Genomic DNA, 26,007 nt, shown 5'->3' on the forward strand with positions numbered 1-26,007 from the left:
ACAAAACTGAAGTGCAGTGGTGGCAGAGAAATGCTTTTAAATTTCCAGGCCCCAAAGTGTATTTTGGGAAAGGCTTGACTTGTTGACTGTTAAGACTGCACAGCTTTTTCCATCACTGGTCCTTCTTTTGTTTCCATGGCAGCACAAAGGATAATGCTGTTGCAGGTGCCAGTTGCTATTGGAACATAGCTTTTGGGTTTGACCTAAATATTTATTTAATGTAGTTTTGAGTTACAAGGCAGGGTTTTCAGATGTCAAATGTACTGAGTTTTGGCCAAGGTGCCTGGTGCCTTGAAGAAGCAGAGTTCAGATCAGTTTTATGCCTTATAATTAGCAAGTAGGTATTGCTAGTGATACGTCTAACTAATATCAAACATTTATGTTGGAATTGTAAGAACTCTTGGGATTTTATCCTTCCTGACAACACTAAGAGAGATGGAGAAGTCTTGTAAACTGACAGCTCACAAAAGTCCCTCTTGTTTTAAGGATTGTGATTGAAATGCTGTGTGGGAATTTTCATTACTTCTTCTGCAATATTTTATTAATGAAGTGTAAACACTGTGTCATGTGTAATGGGAAGTGGCTTTCCAATGCTCTCACCTATACCTGGCTGGAGTCACCAGCCAAAACTGTCCAGAGGGGGACTGGGAAGAGACAAGGCCATCCTGCAATTCTGCTTTTTGGTTAAATGGCGTAAGAAGAATAAATGACACTTGGCCAACTCTGAAAGGAAAATGTGACTGCTTTCAGTGGTGTATTTGTAGCAGGAAGTTCTAATTGGTGTAAAGGGGAAAGCTCTATAATCTATAATTCTATCAAACTGGATAGGGAGAAAAAACCCTAACTTTTCCTTATACTGATATGGATTATTTTGTAAAATTTTCTTTGTTGTTACTTTGTAGTTATTCCTGGTAATTGTATACAGAATAGGATGAGTAAGCAGAGAGGATCTATATTAGAAGCTGCCTTTTTGTAAAACCAGGTGTAAGATGAATGAGAAAATGTATATGTAAAAACAATCTTTTAGAATATGATACATTCTTCAAAATAATTTTTTATGCTGTCCTGGTTTGGGCTAGGATAGGATTAACTTCGATGAGGAGTAGGAAGGAGTACAGCATGGGTAGCTGACCCAGGATGACCAACAGGTATTCGATACCATACTGAGGTCATGCCCAGTATATAGATGAGGAGCTGGCTGGGAGGGGCACTGGTGAACCATGTGTTCAACTGCCGCTCTGAAGCGGTTGTGTTGGGTCCCGGGTGGTGAGCGACTGCAGCACGCATCATTCCTTTTGTATATCCCCTCATTTACTGTTAAAACTGGTGGTTTCTTCCTGAACTTGTTTCTTCTTCTTGTTGTTCTGTTAAACTGTTCTTATTTCAACCTATGTGGGTGTCTCCCTTTTCTCTGTTTCCCCTCCCTGTCCTGCTGGGAGGGGTAGGAGTGATCAAGTACCCTCGTGGTTTTGTCCCTGGCTGGACAAAACCACAACATATGCAATGCTTAAAACTAAGCATGTCAGAGTATTTCTCTGCTATACTGTGTTGGGACTGAGTCAGTGCTTTGACTTGAAATGCTGGGGGCTGACATGCTGAGAGATTACCTCTTCTCTGAAAAATGCATATTTTATTACTACCACATATCTCAACCCAAAAGTTGCATGTTTCACTCTTTGCTGAGAAAACTAGCACAAAAACTTTGGGAAAAGTACACTTTTCTGAAAGTGCTCCTTTGATACAGCTCCAAAACAGAGATGTGTGGTTTTATCGGCGTATTTATAGGCAAGTGGGAACTCGGAGTTTTTTCTGTACCTGTTCACTCTCAGGTTTTTATTTCAAAGTAGGAAGTAATTAAATATCGCTTATAATGCAGAAATTATTGAGGAGAGGGATCAGGGTGTGATGCAGTTGTTGGTACTTAGACTCCATTCATGGGTTTTTGACGCCTTCTGTTCTTATCAGAAAGAAAATGATCTTTTGCTGAGGGTTTCCAGAGAAATCCCTTGACTTTACTGCTTATTTTTTAATAGCCTTTTCTCACTTAGAAGGATAGCAAAGGGACTTCTGGATGGCCTGAGGGCAGCTCTTACTAAGAAGCTTTCCAAGAATCAGGGAAGATTTAAGTCTTTTCATGTCGTACTGCAGAGATACCTCCCTGCTCTTTGCTCATCCCTCCTTTGGACATATATGCCATTAGGTTTTCATTTCAATCAGACAAAAAGAAGTCTGTGAGCTTCCTGGGCTTTGGAATGAATTGCTTGTCAAGCGTGAGATATTTTGATGACAACAGAGGACATAACAAGGTTAATGGTGGAGCTGAGGCCAGTGCAGCCAGCCAGTGCTGGCTTAGAGTCTCCGAAATTATTACTCAGCAGGTAGCATTCATTGTCTTGTGGGTGGAGTTTAAGCAAGAGGGACCCAAAGGTTGCTGAGTGTGGTGTAAATCTAATCAGTCCTAGTTAAAAACATTTACTCAGTCATCTAACTATCTGTCTTGCTGCTGTTGCCTGTAGCAGTATGGGATGAAACAGACTACTGAACAGCTGAAACAGGCTTTTCCTCTGGTTATTCCGATAACCACTGTGAAATTTCTCTGGTTTTCATATGTGTCTTCCCTCTAGTCTTTGGAACCATAGTTAGTAGAATTGGCCTGGATCCTATTGTCTCTCAGTAACATTGTTTTGCTAATATTTATTCAATTTTTAGTGGTTGTTCCTGAATTTGAAGAAAGAAATTGAGTTTTATATTTGAAAAGTTACTTTAAGCAAGTGGTGAAACAGTCAGACATTCTTGGAAGTCAGCTGCTGTGCTATACCATGGTACATATATCTTGCAAAGAGTAGCTATCAAATCCTAAGGTTTCACCACAAGATTGTGTTCTTGAGGAAGCGAAATAGCGTGTACATCTGATTTTTAAAATTGGAATGAGTCGATAAGGTTCCTCTGACTGGAGCTGAGGTTTTAAAATGGCCGAGGATCTTGTAGTTTATGCTTTGGTGTAGTGATGTATAAGTGGAATTCTAAATGTAATGGCAGATTTATTTTTTAAAGAAAGGGGAAAATATGTGAAAAACCATGAAGGTTATTTTATGTAAAAGTAAACTTGGCAAATGCATATGCAGATGCAACTTGGACTATATTCTTGGTGCTTGTTTTAAAAGTAAATTATTGACACCATGCGTATTTGAAGCTTTTGATCATTGATGCAGAAGTTAAATGAACAGGACATACAACTATGATTAATTATTGACACAAGTAATTTGTTTAGTTAGTCGTGTAGTTAGATGTAGTTAGTTGCGAAGGTTGAATTAGCTTGAATTCCAAAGTTTGAAAGTGATTCAAGCAAGGCTCCAGTTAATTAGCTTCATACGTGTTATACAAATCTTTTCCAGGCAGAGTTCCTGTTTCTTCAGCGAAGTTGCTTGTGGACAACTTAATTTGTGCTTTGTGTGCTACAGTTTCATGCATCTAATGTTTTGTAGTCATACTGCAACTGTAAGTTAGTTTTCATTATGTAAACTAAAAAAAAGACATATCTGCAAGCTTGTTTGTCATGTTCTGTCTGCAAGCATTTCACCTTTCAACCTTAAATTCTATGGATCTTGGGATTAAATCACTCCTTTCTGAAGCATTTGTACTCGAATTATTAAGTTAGTTGCTTAGCCACAACTGTTTACAAGATAACTATGAAGAGGTGAGTACTGTATCAAGTTAATCTTATTGTATTTCTTATACCTGGTAGCTGATAAAAAGTAAAATGCATATATTTCTTATATTAAAGATACTTGATGTCTGAGATTGTTTTGGAAAGTCCAAAGTTCTTGGTGCGTTTCAATGAAAGAAGGACCAAACAGAATGAATAAATCTATACCCTTGGGCTGGATCACTCTTCCTCTCTGCAACTGCTACCTTTTTGCTTTGCCTTTTGTCCTCTTGGCTTTTTAGAAATTTGCCTTTCATTGACTTTTCTGCCTGACTTATGCTGTTGAAATGTACAGATCTTAGAAAATAACATTTATTGAGGCTGGTAGAGTTATTTTTGTGGAGTTTTTTGTTTGTTTGTTGTTTTTGTTTGGATGGGGATTTTTTTAAAGTGTGACTGGTTTTCTTGTTGCCCTTGTGAATCTCCCCCTTTGTTTAAACAGATTTTTTGCAGCTCTCCAATTTAGTAGCAGTAGCAGTGGTCTGTTCACTTGTCTTTTTTAAAAAATCCCATGCTGCTTTTTTATTGAAGCTTCTTGACATTAATAAAGAGTTCTCACATTTTGTTTCACACACATGCACCCCCCGCCAGTCAGATGTAATATTTGCCTGAGACTGATGGTTTTCTGGGACATCTGAGAATCTGGAGATGAGCTGAAACCTCCTTATGTTGTACATCCTTGGTTAGCTTGTTCTGCTATTGAGTCTTGCAAATAGAACGGCATATTTTTATCCATTTATCCATCTTTTGCAGATTGTAATGAAGAAAGGAATACTGCATGCGCATGCATGACACAAGGAGACACTGATGTGTTCAAATTGTGCTGTATAAACATATCAAACTATACAAATCTGTAATTCTGGAATTAATTTTAAGGAAAAAGTGTTTTAGAACAGAGTTATGTAATATAGTGGTACTTAGGGTTATGATAAAGAATGCACTGTAACTTAGGTCTGTCATGCAGTTACATGTAATTAATACCTAGTCAAAACTGTTTCATAAGATCAAACCTAACTGGAGTATTCTTTTTTGATCTGATATCCAAGTTTTTTGCATAGTAAAATGTGTATTTTCTTTGTTAGCTGTCCTGTAATGATGCTGTGATATGGTGGCTATTGGTGTAAATATAGGCAGAGTTCTGTTTAAAGAAGAAAAAGACAAGTAGTAATCCAAAGCATTAGATGCATAAGTGCAAATTAGTTGATATTTTTACTGGCCAGAAAGTATTGGTCAAACATACAATGGTATAATTTAAATAAGCACTTGCAGGTTTTCATGCACTTGAAATAATTTTGGATCTTTAATACTGTTCTAGAGGTGATGAACAAAATAAGTATGTTAAGTTACAGAAACATTACTTAGGAAATCTGTGCTTTATGACCTGAAGAAACAGGTTTGTTTGGAAGGTAACTCTTTAGTTTGTTGGCTTCTCATTACAGTCAGTTCTTCCCTGTCATATTTGGATTGGATGGCAATTCTGCTTTTCCACTGCTTCCCAAATTGACAGTAGTTCAAATCCATGAGAATTAGGGAAGGATTCCTGTTAGGATAAAGGCCATTGTAGATTTCGGAAGGTGTTTTTTTGCCTACAGTTTTGTTGCTCTATGGACTTAGCAGGGACTGTTAGAGAAGCTCTGGGACCTGGAATGAGGCTTTCACAAGAGTGTTTGTATGTTCAGTCCTTCCCTCTGCAGCAGGAGAGGAGCCTGAGACCAAGGCACTGCTTGTCAGCTCAGTTTGGGCACTTGTATTCATACCAGTGTGATTCGTTATGTTCTATTGCTTATGGTAAAGGAAGAATCTTTGGTAAAGGAAACATCTAGACCAAGTCACAGTCCTTCTTGAGTGTCTTGATATAAGGCTTCTAGAGCAGATACGTTTGTTATGCATTGTTCTCAATTGAAATATTCGTGCCGATCTGTTTGTATCTTATTTTTGGCTTGGCAGGCTATGGAAAATTCCTCTTGACTTGTGGGGTTTGAGACTTGATCAAGTTTTCATGTGATCCTAGCTTCTAGATTGTCTTCTGTCTGGGGACAAGGAAATGGGGCAATAGCTGCTCAGGTCAGGTATCTCTGTGGTGGCTGAATCCTGAATCCTTCTCGTTTACATACAGGGACACCTTGGACTCATCAGTCTCTGAGCTAAATTATTGTTGATCTGCAGGAAAAAATGTATCTCCTGTTCTTTACTAAGTATCATTTACTGGTCTCTTCTGCAGTAAAGGATACTGCCATAGCTGAATCTTTGGATACATAGAATCGTTTCAGCTGGAAAAGACTTTAAGATTATGGAGTTCAGCCTTTGTCTCAGCCCTATCAACCACTAGACCATTTCCCTAATTGCAACATCCACCCATATCTTAAATACCTCCAGGAATAGTGACTCCAGCACCTCCCTGGGCAGCCTGTTCCAATGCCTGACAACCCTTTCAGTAAAGAAATTACTTTTAATATCCAGCCTGAACCTCCCCTGGGGCAACTTGAGGCCATTTCCTCTTGTTCTATTGCTTGTTAATAGGGAGAACAGACCAACCTGCAGCTTACTGCAACTTCCTTTCAGGTAGCTGTAGAGAGCAATAAGGTCTGCCCTGAGCCTTCTTTTCTCCAGGCTAAATACCCCTAGGTCCCTTAGCCATTCCTCCTTTGAGACATGCTCCAAATCCTTTACTAGCTTGGTAGTCTACTTCTGTATCCTCTCTTACACCTCAATGCCCTTCTTGTAGAGAGGGGCCCAAAACTGGAAACAGTATTCCAGCTGCACTGAGTTACTTAATAAGGAAGAATCTTTTTGAAGAAGAGGACTGACAGATCTTGAGACATGCATTTTTTTCTCTTCATCCCAACTCTCCAAGCCCATTTCATGCTTTGCTGTCCTCATCTACCTATTGGCTTAAATCCTTTGTTTGGTCTGAGACTGAAGTTTGACAAATGCTTTTCTGCTACTTTAACATAAACAGCTCTTTCTGAGCTCAGGACGAGGTGGTAACTAGAAGATCCTGTTAATTTTTGCCATTTCATAGTACTGCAAGTCTGTGTTGAAATTGTAATATTGAGCTCTAAGGTACTTAGTTTGCTGATCGCACACATATTTAATCCTTGGGTTTCCTTCTATGGTAAGACATGCTAATACTATCATGAAGGAAAAAAGAAAAGTACTTAGTATTTGCTTCCTTAAACCTCTACTAGGTGAACCAGAATTGGCAAGCAGTGGGTCGCTAGAAAGTGATTTGTGTGGTGCTTCCTGGTCAACCTCACTAACCCAAGAGACTAATTTTAACTGGTGTACAGTCCCATCCAATATATATATATAAACCTGAGACTTCAGTTTCAGATCATCTCAGATGAGTTCAAGTCACACCACAGGAACCTATGATCTTAATGACTTCTCATGCAGCTGGAATATCAAAAGATGAACCAAAGTCTTCAGAGCATTTTAGTTGCAGCCATTAGTTTTCCTTCTACTTCCAGTGAGTGACAGGGAGACAGCTCAAGATTGTAATATACCAAGAGACTTGGTTTTCCAAACTGTTTTCATGCAAATATGCATGTCCTACTAGTATACATCCACTTCTACTTGTAGCTGAAGTATAAAGCAATGTGATAAGTAAAGATAGAGAAGGCTTCCAAATTCATGGCTGATATGTCTTTGGAATACTGATAAAAAGTAATACATTTAATGGGGAATAGAGAATACAATGAATAGAATAGAGATACAATGTAAAATGCAAGGTTGCTTTGCGATTGTTCTTAGTTAAGCAGTGGGAAAGGTTACTTATAGGTGACAGTTTAAGTTACTGAAGATACTATCTGACATGGTAAATTGATTTCTTCCCCCTTTTTTTTTTCTTTTCTCTGGATCAAAATTAAAATGAAGCAGCTTTTTCCTGACTGCTGTATCAGAGAGGAAGCAAAGGATTGCAAAACCTTTGCTTGCTTAGGGAACACATGGTCAAGTGTACCTTTTAATCTGTTGTTTGTAACATTGCGAATTGAATGTAACACTGGGATCTCTTCAGTGCTGTTTAATTACCCTGGAGTGGCATCTCATCTATTTGGTAGGAATATTCTGTGCATGAGACACTTGGTTATTCATCTGGTTTGCATATGTTTGGAGAGGGTTAAATTGGGGTTCAGAGTAGTGCTGCTTGAATTTGTAACAGAAAAAACATTATCTGTTTTCCCCTGGTTGACTAGGCCTTCTACAGTTGACAAAACCTTTAGCTGTCTAGACTAGACAGAAGGAAGAAAATTATAAATGTTTTCAGAGCTACAAAAATTGAGCATTTTTTCTCTTATTTTGTTGTGGAGTTGTCAGTGAGGTTGGACCTGGGTGGACCTCTAAGGACTTAATTTATATTGGAAGCAATCATGAGCTTAACTTGCTAGTTTTCCAGAAATCAAGCTTCTCCTGCCCTGCTAGTTTCTATTTCATTTTATAGTAAACACCTCTGTAGTTTATTTCTGTCTAGATTGCACTATTGAGAAATAGCATGTTTCTAGAATAAACAGATATTCTCCCTTACCTGGGCAGTGATGTTACCAGTGATACTGGTAGTTGCAGCTGTCGACATTAAGTGTGATGTGCAGTAAAAAAAATTCTTATTTACCTGGGTGGAGAAGTTACTACTGATGATGACAACTGCACTTGTTGACATTCAGTGTGATGAGCAGTCCAAGGCTTTTGTTATAGGGAAAAAATGTGTTGTGGTGAATGGGAATCAGTTTAGCCATTTACAGATTGGAAAAGTCTTTTCACAACCCTGTTTGCTAATGCCAGTGGAGATGGTGGAGTTAAACTTGCTACAGAGAACACATCTGTTCTGCAGGGTGATTATGTCTGGTATTCTTGAATTTTTTACCATTAAATGTTATTGTACTGATTCTTTGAATGTTGTCTGCTTTTACAGATGCCTTTGTAAATAGCCAGGAATGGACACTAAGCCGATCTGTACCAGAACTGAAAGTGGTGAGTTTATATTTATTTCTATCCCTGAATACAATCCTGAAAATATTATGCACAAGTGAAATGTTCTAAGCTTCATTAAATCTACTGTTGGGGAAAAGAATGTAACAAGCAATTTTAAAAAGTAAAGCATTTTTCTTCAACAGAACTTTCTTTATGAAATGTGTGTATCTCTATTTTTATAACCATGTTTCAAAGATCTACTTGTATTTTATTGCTGGTTTGACTTTGGCTACATGAACCAACTTCCTAGGGTGATGATCTCTCAGTAGGGAAATCTTACACTTCTGTCAGAGGAGGAAGTGGAAGCAGGTGATACATAAAGCTCCTTTTATCTCTCTGAAATTATGTTGTAACAGTTTCAAGGACCAAGTTTATTAGCTAGCTTATGCTGGAGAGGTCTGCAGTGAGTTTCCTTCTTCATCCCATCCCTTTCTCCCTACTAATTCACAGCACCCATCAATAAACTTGGGGCTTGCAGGTGAGACCAAAGCTGCAATTATTATGTGTTGTAATACAGAGCACAGGCAATTGTCAAGGGTTGGGTAATGGTCTTTGGGTGTGGCAGTTTCTTATGATACCATGGCTGTTTTAAGTGAATATTTGTCTTGGGCATCTTTCCCCTACATTGTCTGAATCATGTCAGGAAAATAAACTTTATCTGTGTGGCTGCTGTAGAGAATTGGTTTAAAATTTTCAGCACATATAAACTATACAAGGCTCCAGTTTGTATGATCCTGGGTAAAAGCAGAACTCTTACTGTTACAAAAATGGTAACTTTATTATAGCACTGCAAATGTTTTAATCTAACAGTACCAGATCTGGCTGTGAACTTGTGCTCCAGCAGGATCTCTATCTGAAATCCACTCTGCCATTCCTACATGTCTGCCCTTGGGAAGGAGTCAGTGCAGTGAGTCATCTCTGTGTCGTTCCTCATTGTTGGTGTTCACTCCCAACTGAGGAAGGAAAAGTCCATGTCAAAAGCCAAACCTACCTCTCTGCCACAGTGCTCTCTTTGTTTACCGCTAAGGACACATGTGGGTGCCTTTAACTTGTGTCTGTGTAGGGAATTGTCAGAAGCATGAGCAATGTGGAGTGTTTGGTCCTGTCACTGTGCAGTGCAGATGGGGAGATGAGGCTTAATGTTGCAAGGTTATGAAGGAGCCTTAGCTTTAGCTGCCTGAGTAGACTGTACTCTGCAGGAGAAGATGGTTAATAGATCACTGGAAGAGATTGTCCTCTCCAGAGGCTGTGAGGTTCTTAAATTGAGGTGGTTAGTTGATTTTTTTAATTTTTTTTTTTTTTATAGTGACTGTTGTTACACACTTAGACTCTACAGAGACTTAAGGGGAAAAGTATATCCAGGTCCTTGGGCAAAAACAATCGATCCCCTGGATGGTATTACCTTCGCCTGAGGCAGGATTGACCCAAACTGTCTTTCCTAACAGATTTTTCATACACACTACAGGGACTTTATCCCCTTCTACAGTGTATAGGAGTTCTGATTCAGCAGGGACAGCTCTCTTGACAGATCTGCTTGTATTGACTATCCAGGTGGCCTTTGCTAGATGCATGTCCCATTGTTTGAAGTTCACACCTCCCATCACTCTCAAAGTGGTCTTTAATAGTTCATTGTATTGTGCAATTTTCCCAGAGGCTGGTACATGATAGGGTGCATGATCTGGGAGAGCAGAGAAAGCATATTGGAGCTGAAATTAAAAAAGCCAGTGGATATATTTTTTTTTATGTGCTTTTAAGGAAACAATGCCAATCTTTCTCTCTGCCTCCTTTCTTAGCAATACATTTCTTTCTGATTTTTCAGGAGGATATTTATCTCTGCTGATGAAATGGTACTACAGATTTGGGAATGTTGATGCTTCTATTATGGTTTAGGGTGTACTAAGCCAACTGGGTGAAACCAGTCTCTTTCCTGTGTGCTGGTGGTATTCCTGCATCCTGTTTGTCTAAATATATAACAGAATCACATTTTAGATCCTTTTGGACAAAATAGTTTGTTTAAAAAAAAAAAGTGAAGTGCAGTCAGGCCTCTGTGCTGATTAGCTTTACAATGCCAAATATCATCAATACATTTATGCATTTTTACAACATGCTTTAGTAGGATGTGGGCATAGCGGTTTGGATTTTTTTTTACAGTGTGTCTGGCACATGCAAATAAATGATTCAACGTTTCCCACGTCGTAAGTGACACGGCATTGCATTGTAGCCTTGTTAGCTGAATTTTCTCATTTCTGAACTGGCTTAGGGCTATATTTTCATTCCATAACATGCTTGTCATAACTGTGCATTTTGTGTGTATCCATAAATAAATAGAGAAGACTCAGATTGTTTGTGTATAAAATATGGGAGACAGGAAAATAACTACTGTGAAAACATGCTGACATATTCATCGTACTGTGAGGAATCATCCTTAAAACAAATATTAATCCTGAGAGAGAGAAATTGTATTAGATGACAGATTTTTTCCACTGTAAAGTGTATCACTCCTAGTTTCCAAAGGTTAATAGTGTGCAGAGACCCAGAGCAGTAACACCAAGCACTGCACTGAACAACAGAAGGCTGATTCTGCTGGATTTTAATTTCATTTACTGAGTTTGTATCTGGTAGGAGAGAGATGATTGCCTTGTCTCTTCAAATGCGTGCACTGAGGTGAGATCTTAAGGAATCCTCTCTCTCACCAGACTAGAAGAGGAGGAGGACATAGGTGCCTTCTGAATACTTTATAAAGTAGTTGTCTAGGGGAAAAAATAAAGCTGTGCTGTGATTGTCAATGTTATAGTCAGGTTTAAGGAAACTTGCTTCATGTGATTTTGGAGAAGTTGACGTGAGTACTCCAACATAAAACTGTGAGAATACTTTTTTCATGTTTGCTATTTATCATTTAAGCTTCTAAAGAACTTTTGTCAGTTTGGGTAGTTTGAAACTGATTTAAAATGTAAACCCAAGAACTCTTCTAACAAGAAATAATTAAATACTCTGATCAAGAAAATCAGTTCTGTATGATCTTTAAAATACTAACATTTTTCGCTCTCATTCTTGAGACAAAGTATGGAAACAAATAAAAGGAGAAAGAGAGAGCTTTTCTTTCATGACTGTGCATGGCTTGTAATACTATATTTTAAGGGAAAAAAGGCTTTAGTTTTATTGTACGAGTTAGTGAAGTAATTTCTTAGTTGAAATACACATCTTTGTCCTCCTGATAACTGCTTTCTACATCAGTTTGTAGTGTTATGGTCAACGATGCTTCTCTGTGAGGAAACATGACAGAGAACAAGAAGTGCTGTAAAATTGATATGTTGATATGGTCTTTGAGATACTTAAAAAAAAAGAATAGAATGGTTTGATTTGGGATGGACCTTAAAGATCATGTTGTTCCAACCTCCCTGCCACGGGCAGAGTCACCTTCCACTAGACTAGGTTGTTTAGAGCCTCATCCAACCTGAGATGGGGCAGTCACGTCGTCTCTGGGCAACCTATGCCAGGGCCTCACCACTCCCATAGAAAAAAGCTTCTTCCCAATCTCATCTAATTCTCCCTCTGTTCACTTTGAAGCCATTTCTCCTTGTCCTACCTAAATGCTCCTGTAAAAAGTCCTTCTCTGGCTTTCTTGTTGGTCTCTTTAGGTACTGGAAGGCCATTCTAAGGTCTTCTTGGAGCCCTCTCTTCTCCAAGCTGAACAATCCCAACTCTCTCAGTCTGTCTTCACAGCAGAGGAGCTTTAGCCCTCTTATCTTTATGACCTCCTCTGGACTCACTCCAACAGCTACATGTCTTTCTTATGTTGGTGACCCAGAGCTGGATGCAGCACTGCAGGGAATGTCTCACCAGAGCACTGAGGGATGATCACTTCCCTCAGCTTGCTGGCCATGCTCTTTTTGATGCAGACCAGGATACAGTTGGCTTTCTGTTCTGTAAGTGCACATTGCCAGGTCATCTTGAGCTTCTAGTCAGCCTATGCCACTAAGTCTTTCTCATCATACCTGCTCTCAATCAATTCTCTGACCAGCTTGTATTCATCCTTGGAATCGCCTCAATCCATGTACAAGATCTTGCATTTAACCTTATTGAACTTCACAAGGTCAAATCTTCAAGTCTTCGACATTTAAGTACCTCTGGAAAGAAAACTGTTTGGGTGTTGGGCTATATTCTGTTACTTCTGCCTTGTTTTTAAAAACAAATGCTAGCTAAGCAGCTTAACAGAAAAATCATATATACTTTAGCATTCAGTACTTCTATTGGATTCTCAGATGTTCCCAGTGCAGATGTTTGGACATGCACAGTTTGAGCTGTAAACTTCTTGGTGAAGTAAGGGTCTTGAACAAATCATAATGGACATGACAAGATTTGTCTCTTTGTAGCCATATCTCATGTGCTTCAATAACAAGTACATGTGAATTAGGTAGTGGGTAGCCTACAGAGACACCTTCCAGTATAAGAATTTAGCAATGTGTTTATATTTTCCAATAAAGAGGTGACAAGCTTGCTTTTTTCTTCCCTGAAATCTATATATTGCTTCATTATTCGCACTCTGTGTTAGGGGTGAGATGGACTGCTACTAATAAACTGATTTTGTTTTATATGTTTTGTCATGTGTATACTCTGCTGTAGCCATAGCTTTTTGGCAGATAATATATCTGTTGGCAGATTTTAGAGTCTTTGCATTATGTGAGCTTTCTCTCCAAGTTGCAGAGAAGTTATTTCTACGTTAAGATTTTGTTTAAATACACTGTTTTTTACTGAGATTAATTGCAGCTGAATTCTTTCCTTTTTTTTTCCAGGGGATAGTGGGTAACTTAGCAAGTGGCAAGTCTGCCCTTGTACACCGGTATCTGACTGGCACATATGTCCAAGAGGAATCACCTGAAGGTATGTGGATATGCATATTTCACAAGTATTTTTTTCCCCACAAACTACATCTTTATTCATTTTCCATCATGCAGAAATAAATCAGTAGAGAATCTGACTTACTATTTCAGTGTTCGTGGAGACTTTTCCTTTAATATTCTCCATACTGAGATAGGTATATATGATAACTGTAGCGTTTTCATAATCTCCTTAACATCCTTAAATACTTTTGCATCCAATGTGTTTATATATGGGAAACTTCTAATCCTGTATTGAGAATTGACTGCTCTCAGTAGTGCTACTGCTTTCAAATGGTTATTGAAAGCCACAATTACTGTATGTAGAACTGGATTTATGCAGAATTGGGCCATTTCATTTGTGGTGTTGGAAAAACAAAAAAACTCTTCACAGACTGTAATTAAAGATGTAACTTATTCCTTGTTAAATATATTAAATATTTTTCTTTCACATGTTCTTATGACACATAAAATTAATTTATACATGAAAACATAGGGTTTAACATTAATCTAAGTTTATTGCTTGAACAAATAGCATAATAGTGGTGTACTTTACACTAAATACTTGACTTTTTTTTTTATCTATTCTTCTTATGAACTTTTAAATCCAACTCTGAGACACTGAATTTCTGGTTCCTTCTTTTCCTTACTGGCTGTTCCATTCTTTGCAGATATGGATGCAGGTAATTATATATTGTCTTCATGGCAGCTCTTCTTTTGAAGAGACAGACAGCAGTTTCTGTACTGTAGCGTTTTCCCCGTTTTGTGTATCATTTTGATTTGTTTCCTTTTTGATTTTGAGTCTTTTGTACATCTCACTGTTTTTGTCTCTTGCTGTAGTTGTCTTAATAATTGTTTTTAGTACTAGTCTGTAGCTTCATGCATCTATGATAACATCTGTTTCAAATTAGTTCTTACCAAAGGAAGCTATTAAGCATAGTCCCTGACATTTTAACAGTTTTGAATCACAGTTATAAATGGGAGGAGCAGGAAAGGGAAGGATGGACAAGGCTTTTTCTTGTGCAATTGCAGTAACAGTGAAATCTTCCAGGTTATAAGCTGACGTTAAATCTTTCTGCTGCTTTGTAGCTAGGACTGATCAGTTAATAACTGAGCCTTGCAAAAGAGCCTGTGCATAGGTCACATTCATGCCTGCTGTTTCTGGATGCTGATAATGAGAAATGGTTATGTAGAATGGAGATCCACTGAGTACACAAAATCCTCAGGAAAATTTGTATTCCTACAGATGTCTTAACTCATTCCATGAACAGAAAATATTTTGGGATTTTTTTCTTGCAAGATTCAAATGTATTGATTATTCACAGGGTTAACAGTTCCTCTCCTCCTAAACCATGAATATTTCAGGTGGTATTCCTTGAGAGTGTATCTTCAAGGATTTTTATTTACAGTGCTTGAGTGATGTTCCAACTGTTTTTCCTGAAAGGGTTAGATTACAAAAGCAGTGTCAAGTCACTTCTGTGCACATAAATGTAACTGACAAGCCTCTCTAATGAGACCATTCCATCTCATTAACAGTAGAAAAACTGGAATAATTAAGAGCTCTAATTCACGTTGTAAGGGATAGGGTCAGATCTCTAATCAAGTCAGTATTAAAGGAAATTCAGCCTATAAACTATACTTAATAAACATCTGTAGTAATGATTTGCTACTGTTTTATTTTTTTCTCATTCAAGTCCATATGTTGCTGTTCTGTAGAAAATACAGCATCAGAGCAGATGGTTCTATGGCATCGAAGTGACGGACTCTTGATTTTTCACATTCTGCAAAGGAACGTAGCTTTTGATAAATGGGGCACAGTGTAAGCTTTTATGTTGGAGACCAATGCAAATCTCCCTCTTTTCCTTTTCTGAGGTCTTTTAAACACGCTGGATCAAATTGAATACAGAATAGTACATATATCAGGCATCAAGATGTCAGCTGTTTGACTGTTTAAGAAAAAACAAAGTTTACTGACTTTGAATGTCTTTACTACAACAAAACTTATCAGATATCATGTAATTAGTATCTAAGTGATGAAATAATGGATGCATACTTCGTGTGAAAGTGGTGATTAAAACCAGTGACCGCTATTTCTGAAATCCTTTCCCTTTTAAATTGCTACTATCTTTTGTAAACCTTTAAGGTAGCTTCAGGAATCCAGTAAATGAATCTTAAGTATATAAAGATGGTTTCATGTTTCCTTCAGCTCTTTTCCTTGACATGACAGTTTTCTTGCTGCATGACACCGCCTCCCTACCGAGAGGAGGAATCATGTGATACTGAAGTGTAAAGCAATTTTCTATCATTGTCTGGACTAACTTCTGTTTCTGTTCAGAATTAATTTTAATCTCTAAAGTGATTTTAACATGAAAATCTTTTTTTTTTCCTCATAAAGACGGGAGGAAAGAGGCTCTTAGCTTTTTCATTTGTATGTTTTATGCGCACATAGCTATACTCCTGTGACTCATTTTTAAATCAGTGTATTTTGATGTAAGAAAATAAATGGTTTATTACCCTGTGGGAATGTCTATAGTCTGTGACTTGCAATTTTTTCCTGTCATGATGCAGCAAGGGAGTAATGGCAAATAGAATATTTTTCTAAGAACCTTTCAAATTATTGTAATAAAAACTGCTACTAAACAATGTGCTGAGTTTTTTACATAGATGAAAGAACAAGCACGTGCATGCAACCTGGTGACTAAAATTCTTTCTACATGTAGAGCAAAATTGAAGCATGGTGTGCGTGAAATTTGAGACTAAGTACTTTGCATACTGTGGTGAATTGAAATTTACAGAAGTAGTGTGAGGAGTGTTCTGTTACTGTTTGCATTTTGGTTTGCAAAATCCATGGAGGTGTGAAACATGACATGTAGGCTTTTGCACATTTCTGATATATCTGAGAAAGCCCTAATTCATGTCATGATTATTTCGACTTGTTTCTTTTTTCCCACTGAGACTAATTAAAAAAGAAAAAAAAAGGATTCAGTGCAACCCAGCTGTGGCATTCAAATGAGGGACAAATATTTAAATAGGTTAATAACTAAATGATGGACTATATTTTCTTTTTTTTTTTTTCTGTGAGTGGAGTAAAACACTTTTTGGTATCAAAAGCATAAAGACAGTCCAGCACCCTGACTTGAGTGAGCAAATAGTTGTTGCAGCTGGTGGAGATTTCACACATCTGTGTGTGGAGGAGCTTTTGATTACAATATAAATTTAAATGTAGAATGTGAATCTTTCCAATACTATTTCCCACTTTCTAGGCTGATAATCCTTAGGCTTCCTCCCACAATACAAAAGAAAGGCATTGGAAGCTCTTACAGATCTCGCTAGTTTTTTTAATCTATGGATTTTTTTTTTATTCCTTGCATCATATAAGGTTATTTAATTGCCTTTGATTTCTTCTTTCCAATTTCTTTTTCATAATGGCAGCCCATTTTAGTTCTTTTTCTCATTGAAAGTCACTGCATTGGAGATTTTATTCCAGTTAGTGTATTGTGACTGTCTGCATGCTTGGGTTTTGTGGTGCTGCCTCTGCTGCACCCCTGGTGAGACACAAGCCCAGCAGAGTACCTTTGCACTGGGATCCTTCATCTGACTCAAAAGGAAAAGATGCATCAAATTTCAAGTGGTACTTAATTTCAGGTACAGATTTCTTATGTGTTAAAGACTACAATAAATACATATCCACAGTAAGCACTATAGAGTAAAGCCTTAAAATGCTTTCAAAAAAACTCTGGACATGTGCTTTTTTTCTAAACTTGACATGAAAATAGTTTTATACCATAGCAACTTCCACTGATAAACTTTTTCAGTACCTACAATGAACAGTGTGTGACTTGAATAATAGGCATGATCCTAAAACTTAATGTTTAGATACTAGCAAAGTGTCACCTTCAGCCTTCTGTTTAAAAAAGGAATGTAATGAGATTACCCTGAAATTAAGTTGCTATCCTGTCACTAAAACACGTGGAAATTTCTTATTGGGAAATGCCTGCCTGTGCTTTTCAATTTCTGCTTAGTATCTGTTTCCATCTCATGCCTCTTCAGCAGAGTGTAATTATGCAAGGAGGATTGAGAAAGACTACCTTTAAATTTTAGCTGCTTTTGTTCATCATCCCCTCATGAGACTTTTGTCAGGCCATAGACTCTTATGAAGCACATATACAAAAAGTTCAAGTGTAATCTATTAATGTAGATAACCTTTCAGTTGACTTAATTCATGGAAAAAATCTAAAGCTTCAGTTACTGAAGTGAGAGATGAAATCAAGAATGGAGCTTGTTCTGCTCAAGAAAAAAAAAGAAAATATCATTCTTCTTTGCTTAAATTAAGTGTTCAGACAAGCAAGACAGGAAAAGAATACCATGTTTTGACAGTCTTTATTCCTGGATGTGCTGGGGGATTAGCAGTGAGATGGAGATCACAGCTTGATGTTTCAGGTTGACAGGAACATGGGAGCTGCAGCAGAATTAGAGAACCTTTTCCTTATCTAAGGAAATTGTTATCTTAGGTGATTCTTGTCTGTTTCTTCCCATGATTCATGCACAGGTTAAAAATATAACTCTTTCTTCTGCAAACAGGTAAATAACTAAGGTTGCAAATATCTTCATAGAATCCATTAGCTATTTTTTTTTCCAGTTATTTTTTTCCAACTATGTATCTAAAGGCCCTGATTACTAAACAACCAAATTCTATCTTTCATGAGTAAAAGGAGAATGTGTCCCAGGGTAATCTATGTGTTCTCTCCCCATGAGCAAGCTGGCTGAAATATAAATGAAGAGCAAGGAAACTTATCTTCTCAGTATATACTTACATGGTTTTTTTCTAAATATATACTTTCATACTTTTTCGTTCATTCCTGCATTCATTTCCTTCAGAAAGTCATCATTCCAGATGCACAAATCTTGCACATAGCTTATATGGGAGGTGTTGGGAAAAAAATCCAAATGCATAGGAGTTCAAAAAAGCATCAAGAACCTTACAGTCCAGTTCCTTTCAAGGAGCTGCATATTGCATCCATTGCAGCGCCTGGGCCACAAATCATTAAGCAGCTGAAATTTTCCATGTTGAATTCAAATCCTCAGTACAATGATTCACAACCTTTCTGCAGCATTTGTGGGGCAGCAGAAGCTATAAGACTACTTCTGTCTGTAAAAACACAGACAAATGCTGTATTGTGTGCAAGAGACAATGATGACTTCAGGCTTGTGTTTCAAAATTATCTCCTTTCAGTTCTTTGTCTTCTGTTTTGTTGGAGTAGTACCAGCTGATTATTTTTATTTGGCATTTTATGCTGACATCCAGATATATGATAACACTTGTCTTTTTGATCATTTTAAAGTATTGCTGTAGTTAGCTCTCACGGGCTTCTGGAGCCTTCTGGCTTAGCATAAAAGCCTGTGTTTATTATGTATTCTGCAATCTCTCCAGCCCTTCCATCTCCTTGTACCCCTGAGACTGGGTCTGTGGATTACTGAATTCTTTGAAAACCTCTCTGTTCTAGTCATCACGTTGACTACTGTTTAAAGTGTTGCACAAATAAGACACTGTGCTAATTAAAAGAAGCAGTTGAGTATTTGCTCTTTCCTGGGGAGAAGGTGCTGAAGAAGCAGTTTCCTAGAAGGGACTTCCCCTTTCTGTTATGTACTTTGAGGATCGACTGGTCTTTTAAGATGGCTTTAACGTATCAAAACGCCTCCAAGCAGACCACAGTGATCACTCGCAGCGATCAGCCTTTGGGGCTGGAGCAGACTGTCCCCGGACAGTCAGTGGAGCAGCAGAACAGGTGCTGAGGGATTCTTTTTTCTTGAGCCAGACTACATGTGGCAAGTGGCACCGGCCTCTCCACTGACCTGGTGTCCCTTGAGAAGGAGGCAAGGCCAGTTGGAGGGCACAGCCACAGCAGGACATTTAAATGCCTCAAGAGTGCAGAGGTCTTCAATCCCTGGACACAGAGCATAGGAGCATGGCTGATGAGTCACCTGGAAGGGAGGATAAGCTGTGAGCAGCTGGTGCTGCAGGCAGCTATGGTAGCAACCCTGGCAAAAGCTGTTGTTCAAAGAAATGTGGTGACCCAGATGGAGGTCCCTCTTAAACATGTAGGTGTCTGGCTCTCTGGCTGCAGGGAGTGCTGGCGTCTGGCACTCTTAGCAGGTGATATAAAAGACAACACCTGTGTTTAATGTGACCAAGTGAATGACCTACTTAGCCTGGTGGTTGAACTCAAGGAGGAGGTAGACTCAGGAGCATCAAGGAGTGTGAGGGAGAGATAGATTGAGTATCTACAGTCTCTGAGGTGTAAGCAACAAGTTGAGCTTTCACAAGAAGTACAGGATCCCCTACAGTCTTCTAGCCAAGTTAACAGAGTGGACCCTGATAGATGGAGGGGAATGGGTACAGGTCCCCCTCATTGAGTCGATTAACTGTCATTTTTGTGCATCATTTCCAACATTAACCTCTAAGGAGATAACAATTACATGCCAAGTTTATCTTCATGTGTCTCAGTCCCATAGTTTCACCCCAGCTTTGGCTCAAATAGAAGCCATAAAGATAGAAATGGCATCAACTCCAGAGATTTCAACAGAGACCCATTTCAAAAGTTTTCCTAGGGTATTTGGGGCTATGTGCACCTTATGCTTAGTCCTTCCATCAGTCTCAAGACCATTTTTTTATCAGACAATAGGCTACAACCCTTTGTCCCCCACAGCTCGTCTTGCTCTCCCCACAATGGTGAGTGGTGCTGGTGCCAGGCTCCTGTTTCCTTTCAGCAGCTTCAGTTCTATGGGGCTTGCCACCGGCTCAGTCTTTGAATACATTTCCTCCTCACATGGAGAAACCATTTGTGGCAACAGAGCACAGACTCCGTTAAGGTTCAGGAACAGAATTGGTTATTGTACAAGCGTGCCCTTTACTTATAACCCCCTTAGTTTCTTGCAATCAGAATTGGTTTAGTTCAGTGGCCTTCAGAGAAGCTGTGCTGATAACTTGTTTGCTACTTGCAGTGGCTGTTCTGGCAGAGGCTTCTCCAATCAGCTACATGTGCATGCTGTGCTCACGCTCCAGTCCACTTTTTTCTCACATTGTATTGAGTCCTGCATCTTGGTTTCCCACAGAGAAGGGCTTCTTGAAATACATTGCAGATAAAACTAATGCTAGAGGCAATGTAGGCCCACTGTTGAACGAGGTGGGTGCCCTAGTGACAGAGGATACAGAGAAGGCAGAGTTACTGAATGCCTTCTTTGCCTCTGTCTGTACTGCTGGAGACCATCCTCAGGAGCCCCAGACTGCAGAGGAAGTCAGGTTAAAGGAGGAGTTTTGTTTGGTTGATGAGGAGTGGGTTAAGGATCAGTTGAGCAATCTGGATGTACATAAATCCATGGACCCCAATGGGATGCATCCTCTGGTGCTGAGGGAGCTGACGAATGTCATTGCTAAACCACTCTCCATCATCTTCAGTAAGTCAGGGAGAACAGAAGTGCCTGAGGACTGGAGGAAACCAAATGTCACTCCAAAAAGGGCAAGAAGGAGGAGCCTCACCTCCATCCCTGGAAAGGTGGTGGAACAACTTATCCTGGGTGCTGTTTTCAGGCATTTAAAGGACAAGAGGGTCATTAGGAGCAGTCAACATGGCTTTACCAAGGGGAAATCATGTTTGACCAACCTAATAGCCTTCATGAAGCTGTAACCAGATGGCTAGGTGGTGGTAGTGCAGTGGATGTGGTTTATCTTGATTTCAGTAAAGCATTTGACACTGTTTCCCACAGCATCCTCATGGCAAAACTGAGAAAGTGTGGACTGGGTGATCAGGTAGTGAGGTGGATTGTTAACTGGTTGAAGGCAAGAAGGTAGAGAGTTGTGATCAATGGGGCAGGGTCCAATTAGAGACCTGTATCTAGTGGAGTCCCTCGGGTCAGTGCTGGGACTGGTACTGCTCAATGTGTCCAATCTTGACCTTGATGAGGGAACAGAGGGCACTGTCAGCAAGTTTGCTGATGGTACTAAAGTCAATGAGATCTGGACAGACTGGAGAGTTGGGCAGAGAGAAATCTAATGAAATTCAACAAAGGCAAGTGTAGAGTCTTGTATGTGCGGAAGAATAACCCCACATACCAGTACAGGCTGGGGAATGAACTCTTACAGAGTAGTACAGGGGAAAGGGACCTGGGAGTTATGGTGGACAGTGGGATGCCCATGAGCCAGCAATGTGCCCTCATGGCCAAGAAGGCCAATGGCATCCTGGCACATATTAGAAAGGTTGTGGGCAGTAGGTTGAGAGAGATTCTCCTCCCCCTCTACTCTGCCTTTGTGAGACCTCATCTGGAATATTGTGTCCAGTTCTGGACCCCTCAGTTCAAGAAGGACAGGGAGCTGCTCCTGGAGAAAGTTCAGCACAGGGCCATCAAGATGATTAGGAGAGTGGAGCATCTCCCTTCTGCTGAAAGGCTGATGGAGCTGGGGCTCTTGGAGAAGAGGAGACTGAGGGGTGATCTCATTAATGTCTGCAAATCTGTAAAAGGTGAGTGTCAGGAGGATGAAGCCAGGCTGTTCTCAGTGATGTCCAATGACAGAACAAGAAGCAATGGGTATAAGCTGGAAGATAAGAGTTTCCAAAGAAACACAAGGAAGAATTTCTTCACTGTGAGGGTGATGGAGCACTGAAACAGGCTGCCCAGGTGGATTGTTGAGTCTCCTTATGTGAGGACATTTAAAACCCACCTCAATGAGTTCCTGTGTGACCTACTCTAGGTGACTTACTCTGGCAGGAGGGTTGGACTGGGTGATCTTTTGAGGTCCCTTCCAACCCTTAAGATTCTTTGATTCTTGTGATTCTGTATTACAGCTTGAATACTTAAAGATTTTGATGTCTGTAGGATTTGTGCCCTTCTTGTAACAGGCTCCTCTGAAGGCCATATCCCAGTTAAAAACTGTAACTCAGATTTATAGCTACTACAACAACTTGAGGCTCTTAATAGTAATAAAGTATGTCAGATCTCCGGTGCTGTTTAATTTTCTGCTGCTGTGGAGGCAGAAGCCAGTTTGAAATGTCTGCAACTGGAAGAAGGACCTGCCTTCAGGTTTTTCTTTTTTTTCTAATATTACTTCTAGTTGTATTTCTAAATTATAGTCTAATGTTTGGCTCATGGTCTTAAAGGAGAGCTTTGACTGTTTTCTTTGAACATGTTACTTTTTCAACTTTTCTTTGGTTTCTTACTGTGGGCTTTCTTTCCCTCCATTTAATCTCTTGTTTTGGGAAGTTGTATTGGAAAGCAGGACATAGGAGTTGGGCAATTTTATTCACAATATTTAACTCTTAACAGGTCTATTTTCTTTTTAATTTGCTTCTATAACAGGCTATCACTAGGTTTTCTACTGATTTTAGAGATTGCAGAATCTCAAGGGCTGGAAGGGACCTTCATCTAGTCCAACCTCCCTGCCAGAGCAGGGTCTCTTCCCTTGCCCTAAAATACCATCATCAGATCATTTCTTAGTAAGAGCCCTCACCTTGTATCTCTTCCTAGTCTGTTCTCTTAAATAACCTCAACTCATATGCTTATTTTTCTTATTGTTCATTTTCTAGGTGGATTTTTTTTTTTTTGGTAAGTGCTTAGGTCCCCTTTTCATTTGGTCATTGTGTAATGCACTGCCCACTGCCTGACACATTGTAAGCTGCACAAGGGCTAGCATGAACTATCTGCTTGTCTGCACCCCACAGGAATTCACAGCTGCTCAGCTGCAGTGCCAGTGGTTTGCCATCCTGCCCCATCTTGTTGCAGCTGATTGGCCTTGCATAGGCACAGAACTCTCCGTTTGTCCCCACGATGCTGCTTCTTTTTTTACAGTTTTTCTAACTTGTAATGGTCATGTTGAAGTATAGTCCAGTTTTCTAATACGATTGCAGTCCCTCCTGCTTCATTAATGCCTCTAACAAAAGGAGGACATGGAGCTTTTGGAAAGAGTCCAAGAGGGCTACAAAGATGATCAGAGTGCTGGAGCATCTCTGCTGCGAAGACAAACTGAGAGTTGTGATTGTTCAGCCTGGAGAAGAGACTGCTTTGAGCATACCTTTTTAGCAGCCTTCCTGTCCTTAAAGGGGCTGGCAATTGAGCCAGAGGGACTTCTTACAAAGGCCTTTTATGATAGGACTAGGTAATGGCTTCAAGCTGAAAGAGGGGAAATGTAAATGAGATATTGAGAAGCTCTACCCCGTGAGGATGGTGAGGCAATAGCATAAGTTGCCCAGAGAGATTGTGGCTGCCCGATCTCTGGCAGTGTTCAAGGGCAGATTGTATGAGGCTCTGAGCAACCTGGTCTAGTGGAAGGTGTCCCTGTCCATGACAGGAGGGTGGGAACAATATGGTCTTTAAAATTCTTTCCAACCCAAACCATTTTATGATTATCTAGAAATTAAATAGCCAGTTACTTCCATCTTTTAGGATATTTACTTGGATGAGACTTGAAATTCCTGCAGAAACTTGTGTTGATATCGTGCTTTAAGATGAGTCATTTAATGAGTGCCAACTATTTCTTATGTCTGCTTCTGCTCTCATGTTACAGTAATTTGAAGAAAAAGCTTCTCTAATTGACTTACAAGCAGTGTGCCACCAACTGTCAGAAGCTTTATAGAGAGAGTATAACATGCACTGCTCCTCTCCAAGTTCTGTCTCCATGTAGAAAAGAAAAAGAAAACATAATTTCTCAGAGGGTGGCTTTTTTTTCCACTTGTTTGTTTTGGTGGTTAATCCATTATTTTCTTCTCTTCTGTCTGAAATATAATGCTGGATGGGAATCCCAGCCTGTTTACTGTGCTGCTTCTTTTCATTTTGCCAAGCTCTTCTAAGAGAAAGTCTATTGTTGAAATATTCCCTGCACCAAAAATATCTAATAACTGTATTTGTGTGTAATAATGTGTAGTTGGCTCAAATAAATGCTCTTCCCAGATTGGTGTGTGAAGCACCACATGTTTTGTTTTGTTTTCATTAGATGCTGGCAAGTTACAGTTAATGAAAGCAATTGATTGGTTGATTGGTGTTGGGCCAAGAGTGGTTTGCAGCAGGACATCACCCTCTCAAATGGCTCCTCCTTATTGCTTGATTTGCACTGGCAGTCAGGCAGTTCAGGATTTTAAACAATTTTATACTCCTTGGAAATGAGACCAATACCATTATTGAAATGTCTTTCAACATCCCTACCTTGATATGCCCTCAAGATGAACACACACACCCACACACCCCATTTTGTATCTAAACATTAACTGTATTTTCTGATTCTTTGCAACTCGACTAGTCAATGCTTTTTTCCAAGTGTAAACTGTATTTTCCTGGACACTTGAAAACGTAAATTCAGTTAATCTTTGTTGAAATCACCACTGGGTTTTGTGGACCCATCAGATATGGCCTTCTGTGGAAATGCTGCAAATATGTCAATGAATGTATCTCAAAAGTAAGTTATTAAATGGCTAAAATTCCAGCAGTAAACCTTTTCATGGAACTACAAGATGATATATCAGTGCTGCTTTTGCAGTTTTTATGTAACAATAAGATTATCTATATTATCTATGTTACAATGTGATGCCATACATGTTTTGTGCCTGTGGGTGTACCTTGCTTCAATTTACTTTATTTGATACTTCAGGGGGGACTCAAATAGGCAGAATCATTTTGGTTAGAAAAGACCTGTGAGGTCATCGAATCCAACCCTTAATCCAGCATTGCCACAGCCACCACTAAATTATGTTCCTCAGCCCCACAGTTACATGGTGGAATTCCTCCAGAGATGGGAAGTGCACTGCTTCACTGGGCAGCCTGTTCCAATGCTTGACAAGCTTTTTAGTGACAATTTTTTTCCTAATCTCCAGTCTAAAGCTCTCCTGGTACAATTTGAGGGCATTTCTTCTTGTCCCATTGTTTGTTACTGGTGAGAAGAGACTGATGGTCCATGATTCAATCCATGTATTTCCTAAAATCATAAATCTGTCAAGTAAAGCAGATGGTGACTTTTGAAAAGCTCAGTGTAGTTTGTGGTGTTAGTTTTTGTGGGTTTTTTTGCTTTATGTTGTGGGGTTTTTTTATCCAGGTACTTCTCTGGGAAGCTGGCGCAGTGATCTGTTTGCAGCTGTGTCTCGTAGGAGAGCAATGGTTCTCCAGTTGTTGCATTTCTGTGGTTATACACTTAAGCACATTTGGTTTCCTAAGTATTGTCTAGCACAATATTTGTATTAAGGACACACCCAATAGCTAAAATTACACGTGGCTTTTCTGCTGCTAATGCCAATATGAATTGATGTCAAGCATTGAGCACAACTTGACATGGTGAAAAATTAATTTTAATGCTTCTTGTGTGAGAATATGCTTTATTGGGAAACACCAAGAAAAAATGGCTTGAAAGCATAGTTCTTTGAAAAAAAAATGGGGTAACATTGAGCTTCAACATCGTCATTGGTTTATTGGGCTGTTGCA

The 26,007-nt window shown here is 39.2% G+C and overlaps 1 protein-coding gene across 7 annotated transcripts in view; it reads left to right on the plus strand.

The window, feature by feature from the left end:
* AGAP1 (ArfGAP with GTPase domain, ankyrin repeat and PH domain 1) overlaps window positions 1–26,007 on the plus strand; it is a 402,183-nt gene that overhangs the window by 120,729 nt on the left and 255,447 nt on the right. For all 7 annotated transcript variants that reach the window (XM_062003066.1, XM_062003067.1, XM_062003065.1 and 4 more), the window contains exons 2-3: window positions 8,616–8,674; window positions 13,468–13,555. In XM_062003066.1, the coding sequence (XP_061859050.1) occupies window positions 8,616–8,674; window positions 13,468–13,555 (147 nt within the window). The remainder of the gene's footprint in view (window positions 1–8,615; window positions 8,675–13,467; window positions 13,556–26,007) is intronic.

This window comes from Colius striatus, chromosome 9, assembly GCF_028858725.1.
Source record: "Colius striatus isolate bColStr4 chromosome 9, bColStr4.1.hap1, whole genome shotgun sequence".
NCBI lineage: Eukaryota > Metazoa > Chordata > Aves > Coliiformes > Coliidae > Colius > Colius striatus.